The 14,805-nt window shown below is 39.4% G+C and overlaps 1 protein-coding gene and 1 non-coding gene across 12 annotated transcripts in view; one reads left to right on the top strand and one right to left on the bottom strand.

Moving 5' to 3' along the window:
* The window catches only part of SLC41A3 (solute carrier family 41 member 3), a 102,663-nt gene that overhangs the window by 56,178 nt on the left and 31,680 nt on the right, over positions 1–14,805 (bottom strand). For 10 of the 11 annotated variants that reach the window (XM_036229734.1, XM_016160541.2, XM_016160538.2 and 7 more), the window contains one exon: positions 10,300–10,407. In XM_036229734.1, coding sequence (XP_036085627.1) covers positions 10,300–10,407 — 108 coding nt within the window. Of the gene's footprint in view, positions 1–10,299; positions 10,408–11,119; positions 11,142–14,805 lie in introns of those variants that run through there. The other variant, XM_016160539.2, reaches the window with a different exon arrangement.
* On the top strand, positions 5,970–6,077 carry LOC118610143. The gene has a single exon (XR_004953802.1). It is a non-coding gene; the product is annotated as a U6 spliceosomal RNA (small nuclear RNA).

Below are 14,805 nucleotides of genomic sequence, written 5' to 3' on the forward strand. Positions count from 1 at the left end.
CCTTTATGGATTCTGCATTTTTCCCACTACTTAAAAAGCATTTCTTGTCACTAGATTCTAAAAATACTGATATGTTTTTCTGGTATCATGCTTTACTTTAAATTATTTAATCTTTCAAAATATATATTTATGTATGACATAAATTAAAGAAAACATTTCTAAAGAAAAAAGCAATTATCTCAGAACCATTTATTAATAATTCATACATTTTTTACTGATTTAAAATGCCAGAATTATTATAAAATAGATTATATTCATATATATCTAAGCTTATTTCTAGATGTTCTCTTTTGTTTTATGACAAATTTCAATTGAGACTGGTTGCAAAATATTTTAATTACTACGTTTTTAGGTTAAATTTTAAAATCTTGAAGTCGAATTTTGCCATTAGTATTTTTTCTTTTTTTCCTACCAATATTTTCTTGGCTATTCTCACTCATTCTCCCAGATAAACTAATATTGTCAAATGCTTCCCTAAGTCCTTTTGGCATATTAATTGTAATTATATTAATTTTATAAACTAAAACCAGAACTGATAACTTTGCAACATTGACTTTTCCCAGTCAGGAACTTCATATTTGTATTAATAGATCTATATTTCTCTTTATAGAATTTTATTTTATTTGCATAGGTTCTACAGATTTCTATTTGAGGCTTCAGTCTGAAGATGCTTTAAAACAAGTTAATAGTTTAAAAGGTATCTGTTTTCCAATTGTATTTTTAATGATTATTTTAGTGGGTATTAAAATATATAAATACATATTTATAACTGTATATTTCAAATTTCATCTAGATATTTTAAAACTGGGTCACTTTGATTCTGGAGGTTCTGGTCAAGAAGGTGGAGTAGGTAAATACTATGCTTGCCTCCTCACATGACTACATTAAAATTACAACTAAAATATAGAAAAATCAACCTGGAGAACCATCCAAAGATTAACTGAACAGAAGTCCTATGACTAAGGATATAAAGAAGAAGCCACCTGGAGACTGGTAGGAGGGATGGGATGTGAAAGGGGCTAGCCCTGCACCCATGTGTAGCAGTCGAGACTTGGGAGGGATATCTTGGCTACAGACGTCCCCCTGAAGAGCAAGGGGTCCCAACTTCACAAAGGGCTCCCCAGCCCAGAGCACCAGTGCTGGAAGAGGAGCCCCCTGTTGCATCTGGCTGTTGCAGTGGGGATTTTGTCCATCCAGGTGAGACGGAGGGTGGCTGGAAACTCAGATATCCTTTTAAAGGACCCCTGCATAGACTCTCTCACTTTCAGGCACTCACCCTGGGCTCCGGGAGAGAAACAGCAGCTCAAGAGGTGCCAGAGACATATAGGGAGACACATACAGGGAGACATATAGGGCTTCAGAGCGAGGGCTGAAGGGAAAGTCACCATTGTCCTGTGTTCAGCCCTCCCCCAACATGACCAAACTTGAGTTTCCATTTGCCTGATGAGTGCTGCTCACTACACCCTGGTGACTCCCTGGGACTCCACCCCACCCAACCTGCACACCACCAGAGGCTTTTTTGAGGCTGCTGCAGATGGTGTTGGCCCATGCTGCAGTCTTTCTTGGACAACTTTTGCCAGTGTGCGGGCCTCAAATAGGTGGCAGCTACGCTTGATGTGCTCTTGAGACTTTTACAAAGTGGTTCCAAGCTCAGCACTGACACCATTTCTGAATCTGCATTAACCCGCTGAACACCACTCGACCCACATTGGTGACTTCCTGAGACCCCGCACCACCTAATTTGTGTACTGCCAGAGGCTGTTTCAGCAGCCTGTGGACAGCTGGTGTTGGTCCACACTAAAGTCTTTCATGGATAACTTTTGGAGGTCTGCAGGTCCCAGGCAGGCAGTGGCTGACCTCAGTGTGCTCTGAGCCTTTTGTGGAGTGGCCCCAGGCTCAGAACTGGCATCAAATCTGAATCTGCATTAACTCAAATCTGAATCTGCATTAACTCGTTAAACACCACTCTCCTACAGTGGTGACTCTGATACCCTGCCCCACGCAAATCCCGTACCACCCTAAGCAATTTCAGCAGCTGCTTTATGGAAAGCAAGCAGGTAGTGGCAGGCCTCAGGGTACCCTGGGCCTATGCTGAGTGGCCTCAGGCCCAGCATGGCCTCTCCCACAAACCTTCAGATCCAGCACAGACAGCAAACAGCAACCAATGGTGGATCACTTTGTAGCTCCTACCAGATAGCCCTGGACCTGTCACAGGCAGCGGCTGACTTTGGGCTGCACAGAAGCCCCTCCCCAAAGGTACTAGAACCAGCATACCTGGTGGTTGGCTTCAAACCACAACAGAACACCACTTGATCAGCCCCACAAGTTGAACACCCAAAGGGTGGTCTTGGCTGGCACCAGAGCCTGCTGGGGTGAATCCCGCTCTCTGGGGGTCAGCCGCTGTACAACAGCTTGTACCCTGTGGTTGTGGCCAATCCTCACAGCCAGTAAGCCTTAGGGTCAATCTAACCCACTGATGGGACAATAGCAATCAAGGCTAAACTACAACAATTGGACATATACAATCCAGTATAAAGGGCACTACTGGAACATCAGGCTCAGGTGATAAGGGAGACTGTGCCACTGGGCCCTACAGGCCACCCTGCCAACTGGGAGATGTAGCAGGTCTACCTAATATATACATACATACACACACACACACATATATATATGTGTGTGTATGTATGTATATATATAAATAAATATAAATGAACACAGAGAAGCAGCCAAAATGATGAAACAAACAAACAAAAAAAACATGTCCCAAGTGAAAAAACAGGAAAAAACCTCCAAAAAACGAAATAAATGAAATAGAGGCAAGCAATCTACCAGGTACAGAGTTCAAAACACTGGTTATTAGGATGCTTAAGGAACTTAGTAGTGAAACTTCAACAAAGAGATAGTAAACATAAAAACGGAGATAGAAACCATAAAAAATAACCAGTAAGAATAAAAGACTACAATAACTGAAATAAGAAATGCACTGTAAGAAATCAACAGCAGATTACATGAAGCACAGGATTGAACCAGCAATTAAGAAGACAAGGTAGCAGAAAACACCCAATTTGAAAAGCAAAAAGAAAGAATTTTAAAAAGAATGAAAATAGTTTAAGGGGCTTCTGGGACAACATCAAGCGTAACTACTTTCACATCATAGGGGTACCAGAAGGAGAAGAAAGAAAACATGGGATTGAGGATCTATCTGAAAAAATAATGACTGAAAATTTCCCTAATCTGGTGAAGAAAACAGACATACCAGTCCAGGAAGTACAGAGAGTCCCAAACAAGATAAATCCAAAGAGGCACACACCAAAACACATCATAATTAAAATGTCAAAGGTTAAAAACAAAGAGAATCTTAAAAGCAGCAAGAGAAAAGCAGTTAGTTCCCTACAGGTAAGTCCCATAAGACTGTCAGCTGATTTCTCAATAGAAACTTTGCAGGCCAGAAGAGACTGGCATGAAGTATTCCAAGTAATGAAAAGCAAAAAACTACAACAAGACTAGTCTACCCAGTAATGCTATCAATTAAAATGGAGGAAGAGATGATAAAGAGCTTCCCAGACAGGAAGAAGCTGAGCAAATTCATCATCACCAAACCAGTAAACAAGAAATTTTAAAGGGACTTCTTTTAAAAAAGGGTGGAAGAGAATGTAAATATGAATAATAAAATGAGAATAGCTATATAACTATAGTCATTTTCAATGTAAATGGATTAAGTGCTCCAATCAAAAAACATAGGATAGCTAAATAAATAAGAAAACAAGATCCTCCATACATATGCTGTCTACAAGAGACACACTTCGGATCTAAAGATATACACAGACTGAAAATGAAGGGATAGAAAAGATATTTAATTCAAGTGAAAACAAAACAAACAATAAAAAGCTGGGGTAGCAATACTAATATCAGAAAAAACAGACTTTAAAACAAAGGCTATAATAAGAGACAAAGAGGGGTACTGCATAATGAAAAAGGAACCAATCCAGCAAGAGGATATAACCCCCGTAAACATTTGTGCAGCAAATATAGGAGCACTTAAACACGTAAAACATATTAACTGACACAAAGGGAGAGATAGACAGTAATACAGTAACAGTATGGGGCTTTAACACTACACAGACATCAAGGGATAGATCTTCCTGACAAAATCTACAGGAAACAGCAGCTTTAAATGACATATTGCATCAGATGGATTTAATTGATATTTTTAGAGCATTTCACCCCAAAGCAGCACACTATACATTCTTTTCATGTGTACATGGAACATTTCCAAGACAGAAAACATGTTAGGCTATAAAACAAGTCTCGATAAACTTAAAAAGACTGAAATCATACCAAGAATCTTTCCTGAAAACAATGTTCTGAAACTAGAAATTAATTAGAAGAAAAAAATCTGAAAAACATACATATACATGGAGGCTAACTAACATGCTACTAAACAATGACTGAGTTAACAATGAGATCTAAGAAGAAGTCGAAAGACACCTTGAGACAAATGAAAATGAAAACACAGTAATCCAAAATCTATGGGACAGCACGAAAGCAGTCCTAAAGGGAAAATTACAGCAATACAGGTCTACCTCAACAAACAATAAAAATCTCAAATAAACAATCTAACCTTAACGCTTAAAGGAACTAGAAAAAGAATAGCAAACAAAGCCCAAAGTGAGTAGAAGTAAATAAATAATAAAGACTAGAGCAAAAATAAACAAAATAGAGTCTAAAAAACAATACAAATTATCAATGAAACCAAGAGCTGGTTCTTTGAAAAGATAAACAAAATTGATAAACCTTTAACCAGATACATTAAGAGAAAAAGAGAAAGGACCCAGATAAATAAAATCAGAAATTAAAGAGAAGTCATAATTTACACCATAGACATGCCAAGCATTATAAGAAAATACTGTGAACTATTATATGCCCACAAATTTTGACAACCTGGAAGAAATGGATAAATTCCTAGAAACATAACAATTTTCCAAGACTGACTCAAGAAGAAACAGAAAATCTGAACAGACTCATTACTACTAACAAAATCAAATCAATAATAAAAAAACAAAAGTCCTGGACTGAATGGTTTCGCAGGTGAATTTTATCAAACATTCGAAGAATTAACACCTATCCTTCTCCTATAAAACTATTCCAAAAACTTCCAGAGGATGAAGCGTTCCCAAACTCATTTTATGAGGCCACCATTACTCTGATTCCAAAGCCAAAGACATTATAAAAAAAAAGAAAAAAAGAAAAAAAAGAAAATCTATAGGCTAATATCCTGGTGAACATAGCCGCAAAAATTCTCTACAAAATATTAGCAAACTGAATTCAGCAATACATTAAAAATATCATACACCATGATCAAGTAGGATTTACTCCTGGGATACACGGTTGGTTCAATATCTGCAAATCAAGTAATGCGCTACACCACATACACAAAATGAAGGATAAGAAATATATAATCATATCAATAGATGCAGAAAAGGGCTTTGGCAAAATCCAACATCCATTTATGATAACAACTCTCAGTAAAGAGGGAATCGAAGGAACACAAATTAAAAAATAAAGGCCATCTATGACAAACCCACAGCTAATATCATACTCAATGGAGAAAAGTTAAAAGTATCCTTGAGAGCAAGAACAAGACAAGGATGTCCACTTTCACCACTTTTATTCAACATAGTATTGGCAATCCTAGCCACAGCAATCAGACAAGAAAATGAAATAAAGGCATCCAAACTGGAAAGGAAGAAGTAAAACTGTCATTTGCAGATGACATGATACTACATGCAGAGAACCCTAAAAATTCCACCAAAAAACTATTAGCACTGATAAATAAGTTCAGTAAAATAGCAGGGTACAAAATTAATATTCAGAAATCAGTTGCATTTCTATATACCAATAGTATATTATCAGAAAAAGAAACTAATAAACAATCCCATTTACTATTGCATCAAAAATAAAATAAAATAGTGCTCATTTCGGCAGCACATATACTAAAATTGGAATGATAACAGAGAAGATTATCAAGGCCCCTGTGCAAAGATAACATGCAAATTTGTGAAACATTCTATATTTAAAAAAATAATAATAAAATAAAATAAAATAAAATAAAGTAAAATAAAATAAAATAAAATACCTAGGAATAAATTTAACCAAAGAGGTAAAAGAATTGTCCTTGGAAAACTATAAAACATTAAAGAAAGAAATTGAAGAAGATACAAATAAATGGAAGCATACACCATGTTCATGGATAGTACGAATTATCATTGCTAAAATGTCCATACAGCCCAAAGCAATCTATAGATTCAGTGTAATCCCTATCAAAATACCAATGGCATTTTCCACAGAACTAGAACAAATAATTCTAAAATTTATATGAAGCCACAAAAGACCCCAAATAGCTACAGCAATCTTAAGAAAGAAGAACAAAGTTGGAAGTATCACATTACCTGATACTATACTACAAGTCTATAGTAATCAAATGGCATGGTACTAGCATAAAAACAGTTATATAGATCAATGGAACATAATATAAATCCATGCCTATGTGGTCAATTAACCTATGACAAAGGAGGCAAGAATATACAACGGGTAAAGACAATCTATTCAGTAAATGGTGTTGGGAAAACTGGACAGATATGTGCAAAAATATGAAACTGGACCACCTTCCTATACCATATACAATAAACTCAAAATGAATTAAAAATTTAAATTTAAGACTTTTAAAACTCTTAGAAGAAAACATAGGCAGTAAATTCTCTGAAACTGCTCCCAGTAATATTTTTTCTGATATGTCTCCTCAGGCAAGAGAAACTAAATAAAAATAAACAAATGGGACTACATCAAACAAAAAAGTTTTTGCACAGCAAAGGAAACCATCAACAAAATGGAAAGACAGCCTACTGAATGGGAGAAGATATTCACCAATGAAATATCTAATAAAGGGTTAATACTCAAAATTTATTTTAAAAAACTCACACAATTTACCCTCCCCCCCAAAATTAACAATCCAATTCAAAAATGGGCAGAGGACCTGAATAGACATTTCTTCAAAGAGGACATGCAGATGGCCAACAGACATATGAAAAGATGCTCAACATCACTAATCATCAGAGAAATGCAATTTAAAACCATGATGAGATATCACCTCACACCTGTCAGAATGGCGCTCATCATCAATAAATCAAAAACCAACAAGTGCTGGTGAAAATGTGGAGATTGCAAATTGGTGTGGCCACTATGGAAAACAGTATGGAGGTCCCTCAAAAAATTAAAAAAGTACTACCTTATGACCCAGCAATTACAGTTCGGGATATTTTCCCATGGAAATCCAAACCGCTAATTTGAAAAGATATATTCACTCCTATGTTCATTTCAACATTATTTACAATAGCCAAGATATGGAAGCAACCTAAGCGCCCAGCAATAGACTGGATAAAGAAATTGTGGTACATATATACAAAGGAATATTACTCGGTCAATAAAAAGAATGAACTCTTACCATTTGCAACAACATGAATGGGCCAGGAAGGTATTATGCTAAGTGAAATAAGTCAGACAGAGAAAGATAAATATCATATAATCTCACTTACATGTTGTGGAATCTAAAGAACAAAATATATGGACAAACAAAACAGAAACAGACTAATAGATGCAGAGAACGAGCTGCTGGTTGCCAGATGGGAGGAGGCTTGGGGGTGGGGTATAAAAGGTGAAAGGATTAAGAAGTACAAATCAGCAGTTATGAAATAATCATGGGGATGTAAAGAAAAACATTAGTAATATAGTCAAAAATGTGATAACTTATGTATAGTGGCAGGTAGGTACTAGACTAACGAGGGGGATCCTTTTGTAAATTGCATAAATGTCTAACCACACGGCATATACTCGAAGCTAATATAAAATAATATTGAATGTCAACTTTAATTGAAAAATTTAAAAAGTGGAGGTGGGGAGAAGGGTGAAGGAGAATAAGAGGTTCAAATTTCCAGGCATAAAACAAAAAAGTCATGGGGATGTGGTGTATAGCATAAGGAATATAGTCAATAATATTGTGATAGCATTGTACAGTGTTAGACGGTTACTGGACTTCTCATGGTGATCACTTCTTTAGGTATATAAATGTTGAATAAATATGGCATATGCCTGGAACTAATATAATATTGTGTTAGGTACATTTTAATAAAAATCTTAAAAAAAAAAAACAGGTTACTTTACTGAGCGTATTAGTTTTAACAGGTGATTTGTTTAGTTTTCTAGGGAGATAAGCATATCAATACCAAGTTTTTCTCCTCTTTTCCAATATTCAAGGCTCTCATTTGCTTTCCGTGGCTTATTACATCAGCTAAAACATCCAGAACAATATAAATAAAACATTCTTCTCTTTCAAGTTGCACTAAGAGTATTTTTTAAAATCATGAATGGGTGTTGAAAGCAAAACTGATCTATTGAGATTGGAACTGAATCACGGGTTGCCAGGATGGAGTAGTGGGAGAGAATGAACTGACTGTAAAATGAAATGAGAGAATATTTTAGGGGAGATGGAAATATTTGATATTTCAGTTGGGGTAGTAATTACATGGGTGTATAGATAGAAAGATAGACAGACAGACAAATTTGTCAAAAGTCACTGACCTATACATGTAAAATTTGTGAGTTTTTATTGTAATAATTTATACCTTAATACAATGATTATAAAAAATTAAGAATGGGTGTTGAATGCCTTTGAAAGTTCTTCTGTGATGATAATGGAGCCTTTCTTGGATAGATCACTGTAATGAATTACACTAATCATTTTTTTCCCTCCATATTTTATGTATTTCAAAAGAAATACAAGACTAAGATGTGATCATTGTAGGGAAGTGTTTAAAATGTAGTCAAGCATTATGAAATAAAAACGTACCACCTGAAATGTCAATATGGCAGAGATAGACAACATTATTTTTTCCCCCTCTCAAAAACTGACCAATATAATCGTGTGTGTGTGTGCGCGCACGTGCGCGCACGCATATATCGGCATGCATGTACATGTGTGTGAGCATGTCTGCATCATGTCACTACTTGCTGCTTGAAACATTTCAAGATCCTACAGGGCTCTACATGCTCTAGCCCCATGGTCAGTTCTTTATTATTGCTACAACAAACTGTTGCAAATTTAGTGGATTAAAACAACAGAAATTTATTCTCGTACAGTTCTGGAGGCCAAGGGTCTGAAATGAGTCTTATGGGGCTAAAATCAAAATGTCAGCAGGGCCTTGTTCCCTCTAGAAGCTCTAGGGGAGAATCTGTTCCTTTGCTTTTTCCAGTAGGTAGAGCTACCTTTCTTGGCTCGTAGCTCTTCCTCCATTTCCAAAGCCAATGGCAGAGCATCCTCTCTCTGGATTCTGTTTCTCTCATAGGCCTTCTTCTTTTCTGTCTGAAATCTCCCTCTGCCTCCCCTTTATAAGGACCCTCGAGGACACTGGGGTAATTCAGGATGCTCTCCCATGTCAAGGTCCTTAACTTAACTACATCTGCATAAACCTCTTCCATATAAGTAACAGTCACAGGTGAGCTGCACAACAGCCCCCAAAGATTTGGACATGGACATCTTTGGGGGCTGTTGTTCAGCTGACCACCTGTCACCTACTCTCCAGCACCCTGTTCCAAGCAGCCCCCATCCCTTGCTCTCTGCACTTCAGCTCTTCTCTCAGTTTCTTGAACATGCCACACTTCATCTTGCCACAAACCTTTTTCACATACTGGATATCAAATGGGCATCAGAGAAGAGGAAAAGAATCAATTCCTGGGATAGCTGGGAGAGGCGAGAAGTGTGGCAAAGCTAGAAACCATGTTAGAACCTAGAGGAAAATATCTCTGGTTGCAGGGCATTCAAGGAGGCCCTCTGGAGAATATCCACCCTCTCACAGAGATCATTAACAGCATTCAATCCTCCATCAAGCCTGCGGTGCTCATAATGTCTTCACTGTGAAATGTGTGGAGCAGGGTCTAGGCGACTGGGCGGGGGCAGCACACAGACTTGGGCACAGGAACTCAGAGCCCTACCTGACATTAGGTTAAATGAGAAACTCAGGGCACAGGGGAGCTGACCCTATCTCACCAGTAGATACGTCTGGCCATGGAAAAATACAACAGGCTGGGAAGAGTGACCAGGTAGGGTATCATGACAGAACAAAACCTAACACTTGTCTTTTTGGAGAGTTTGACCTACCCACCTACTAGCTACTTCAGGGACACCTAGTGGTATGGAGATGTCCTGCCCTGCAGGTAGGTGGCCCAGATGTCCAGATATATACTTACAGCTGTAGAGAGTCGTGATGCCAATGTCATCTCCAGATTCCCCTTCAGGCCCACTAGGGGTGGCACCAACGTCAACAGGTCTTTAACCTCCACAAATACGGGCCAGTGCTGGTGGGGACAGAATAAGAAGCCCAGTCCATACATACATATTGGCATATCATGGACATTTCAAGAAAATGTTACTTTTCACTCCTTATAAAGTAACTGAATAAAAATGGCTTCACACTAAACACAAAATAATGATGAAGCCATGAAATTTTCCTAATGCTATTCAGTGAACACTAGTGGCCTCAAGAGCCCCTTTCTCTCCTTGGTTCTCAGCACCTGGGAAAATTGGGGGTGAGGCTAGGTCTAGTTTGCAGGCATACTTGGTCAGGTGTGTACAATGTGTTTATAAAAACAAGAATGAGTCACCAGTTTTAAAGTGGGGAAGTTCTCATGAATTGGGACAGCCAGGGCTGAAGAGTAGCACTGCTTCATTAAGGACAGAAGTCCCAGGTGGCCCCAGGCCTGCTCTGCTGCTCTCAGGCACTGTGGCTAAGTACAAGTTGCCCTGAGTATCATACGGGAACTCTGGATTTGTCAAAATAGATGGACTGTACCTCTATCCAGATCTCTATCAAACATAAAAAAATAAAAATTCAAAATAAAAGGAATGAAAGGGATGTATATTTCAAGAGAAACCAGAAGAGAAAAAAATTTTTGAGAAGTAAAAACTATTCCAACCTATTTAACATGCAATTAGATTGCCTGCCACTCAATTTGTAATGCCCCATCTGATCCTACTGATTTATTTGACCTCTCTGGCTCCTATAGATACCTGTGACCGCTATACTAGAAGCTCCACCTGGTCTTGGAATGCTAGAGCTGAAAAGAAAAAAAAAACAACTGTCAGCTAGGACACAGGAGGCCTGCGGTCCCCCATTCTCTAAGACTAGAGCTGTGTGAAAGTGTGCAGATCCACTCATCTCTGGGGCCCTGGAGAGTCACCTATAAAGCTGTGCAATAAGACATGTCACCAGGCATGGACGTGAAGGGATTGGGCCACATCTTTTAAAAACTCGTTGTTTATGGTTTCTTTACTCCTTGGTTTCTCTCTTTACCTTATCTACAAACCTGTGAAACTTAGTGTGCTTACCAGATCTGATGGAGTTTTAAGTCTGCCCTCTCCTAAAAGTTCATAAGAAAATCATATTGCCAGGCATGGAGGTGCAACCTTTATGTCAGTCGTGGTCTTCAGGAAGCATGTGGCCCCAGAGCAGCTGTGTAACTGTACTATCAACCACCAAACACCATCCAGCAGAGCATGGTTTACCCTTTAGTTCACAGGCATAGGCCCTCCCCAGTGACTGGAGTCCTGCCTCCAGGCAGCGCCCACCACCCTATATCTCCTCTTATGTGCTCTGCAAGCTGACACGTTCCTATGCACTTTCCTTCCCTGCCTACACACAAGACCAAGTACCCACCAACCCAAAAGTAAAAATAAACCCCCTCTCTCGGCCTCCCCTGCATGGAAGCCTTCCCCATCCTCTCAACATCACTAAATTTTCAATGAGTTCCTGTCATCACTCACCATAATTTGGGGCTGTGCAAGTCTCTGACTGCCCCGGCACCCTGCAGCAATGCTTCTCTCCATAAAGGAAGCAGTGATCTTCAAGTGAGTGAATCCACTGGCTCTTCTAACCTCCTTTCCGCTGCTCTCTCTGTACTAGGACATCTTCCACCCCACCACGCAAACACAGAGTAGACTTCTATTGTGTGCCGGGCATACCTCTGTGTTCTCAATCCTGACATCCATGACCATATCCCCTGTCCTATGCTGACCTTTTTAATCGTTCCATCTTGGCCTCCAAAAAGGGCTCCTCTTCCTCCTCCTCCTGACCTTTTAATTTTTTAAATTTAATTTAAAAGATTGTATTTCATTTCCCCAGTTAGGAAGGCTACAAAGTTAGAAATTTCACCAAAGTTTAATAATCCTTGATTCTTCAAAATTGGCATAGACTTTTCAATTCTGGACAGTTCTCAGGTTTCATGAAAGCCTTGTGTGACTGACTCAACGAGAGCTAATACTTTCTCAGGAAAAAACAATTTTGATTATCAAGATTCTAACTCCACAGCTGAGAAACTCCCTGTTAAAGGACAGATTGAACCAAGCTGAGGACAAGATCAGGCTGCCACCAAACCGCTTATTGCCCTGTGGCACACATGGCTCTTGAACAATCCTTTCCCACCCCCGGATTCATGCCAGCCCATCCAAAGTTGTCTTTCTCCAAACAGTAAACCCCCAAGTTCAGGAGACCAGAAGTTGTAGACCTCCTGACCTTGTAAAGTCCTGACTTTCCTTCATGCTTTGTCTTCAGTTCCTTTTTGTCCACATCCTCTCTTTTCTAAGGCTTGAGTTACCTTCCACTGCACACCTTAGGTTAACTTCCCCACAGTCGCCTCTCTCTCCATCAACAAGAGGAATAAAGTAGGTGAAGGCTAGAAGGCAAACCTTAATGCAGGGGTCCCAACCTCTTTGTAAGTGGTTGCTTGGGTGTGGGCTGGGACATAACCATGGACAAGGAGATTTGACAAGTGATGTCTAGACACATCAGGCATCGTATAACCATGAAGGGTCTATTCTGGGACAAAGTCAACAAATATGGAATGGTAAAGCAGAAAAACAGTAGGACTCCGGATACTGGGTGACACTGTTAATCCAATGAACTAAATAGTGCTGGAGCTGTCTGATATGCAGACTTCTGTACAAGAATAAATGTTTTTAATCACTTTGAATTAGGTTTTCTGATACCCACAACCTGGGTACCCTGATTGATGCACTGGGCTTTGTGCTGGTGGCTCACAATGTCACCAGAACAGATCTGCCTTCTGAGTGTTATTTCTGCTGACCTAACTGCTAACAAAACCCCGGACATCCCACAGGACCCTCAAACTCATGATTCCAAACTTGACTCTCCTCACCAAACTCTACTTTGTCCTACCCCACCATCGTAGTTCCAAGCATCCTTCCTGCTTAGCCAGCCAGGACTTAATTAACTCCTCATGTTCCCCAACATTCTGACATCCAAGTCTTCATAACTGTCTTAAATTATGCCACACCCTCACCAGCAACTTTAAAGACATCTGTCCCAGGCACTGGGGAGGCTGAAATCAGTCAGAAGTAATGGTCCTTGCATTGGGGAGCTCTGAATCATGACCACAGCCTCCCAGCTTTCCTCTGCAGCCTGGAACCATACCCTCCAGGCCGTTTTTGGTCCCGCTGCCAGGGTTGACTTTTGTTGCACATTTATGACAATGTCACAGAGCCCTTTATAACTCTTAATTGCAAATTCCACTCCTGGACATATACCCAACAGATATGAATCCTTTTGCTACCCAACCCCCCCGAAATATACACAAGAATGTTCCTGTTCTTAGTAGTATCATACTTTGAGAATAGCCAAAATGAACCCACAGTATTAGAAGTCAGAAGAGTGGGTTAGGTTGGATGGGGCATGAAGGAGCCTGCTGGGGGCTGACCTGAGTGGTGGTTACTGAGGTGCATTTCCCTTGAGATGATTCATCATACTGTACACATATGAATTGTGCAATTTTCTACACTTCTGTGCTATACTTCAATAAAACAATAAAACAAGAATACATGACACATGTTATTAAAACAAAGAATGACGACAAAATCAACAACCCCTCTGCTTTCAGTACACAAGTGAAACTTCTGAGCAGAGCCGACAGGGCCCCTCGCTGTTTACCCAGTGCCCTGTCCCCATGATGGTGGCCACTCATGTTCCTCGCTCTTTGCAAATGCACACTTTTATCTCTCCAAATCCATATACACACTAATCCCTTTGCCTGGAATGTTTGCTGTTTTCTCACGTCATCCTAGAAACTGCTACATTATCCTTTAAGGTACAATTCCAGCTGTCCTGCTAACCGTAGATTCTCTAACTCCTAGTAAGAATGGATTGTTCCCTTTTCCTTCACAGGTAAATATCTCCACTCTCTCACACCCCTTGATCTGATGAGCATGTTCCTCGCCCACTAGACTACAAATGCCAGGAAGGCAGAGTTGGTCTGTTTCTACCCACCACTGCACCCCAGGGCCAAAGGGTAGCTGGCGGAGTTCAATGAAATATGCTGAATGAATGAAGGAGGAACCCGATTCATGAGTTAATTCATCTGTCTTACTCTGTGTTTGGCTATTAGCTGTTCAAAGACAGGGACCCTGATTCATCTCCAATTTAGTGATGAGTAATCACACTCTAACAACAATAAAAATCACTCTTGTTGACTCCAGGTACACACGTGTATATAAAACCCCCAAAAAGGTCTGAAAGGACATGCTCAAGCTGATAATACAGGAAATAAACTAAGACTGAGGGCTGTGGTCAAAGAGGGCTTAACCTCAGCTAAGATATTTATTTTATTAATAACTGTAACTGAAAAATAATTTTTTTAAAAAGCAAACTAATACTCTGGCCACTTACTAGGCCTCATTCTCCAGGT

This window comes from Rousettus aegyptiacus, unplaced genomic scaffold, assembly GCF_014176215.1.
Source record: "Rousettus aegyptiacus isolate mRouAeg1 unplaced genomic scaffold, mRouAeg1.p scaffold_m13_p_12, whole genome shotgun sequence".
NCBI classification, from domain to species: domain Eukaryota; kingdom Metazoa; phylum Chordata; class Mammalia; order Chiroptera; family Pteropodidae; genus Rousettus; species Rousettus aegyptiacus.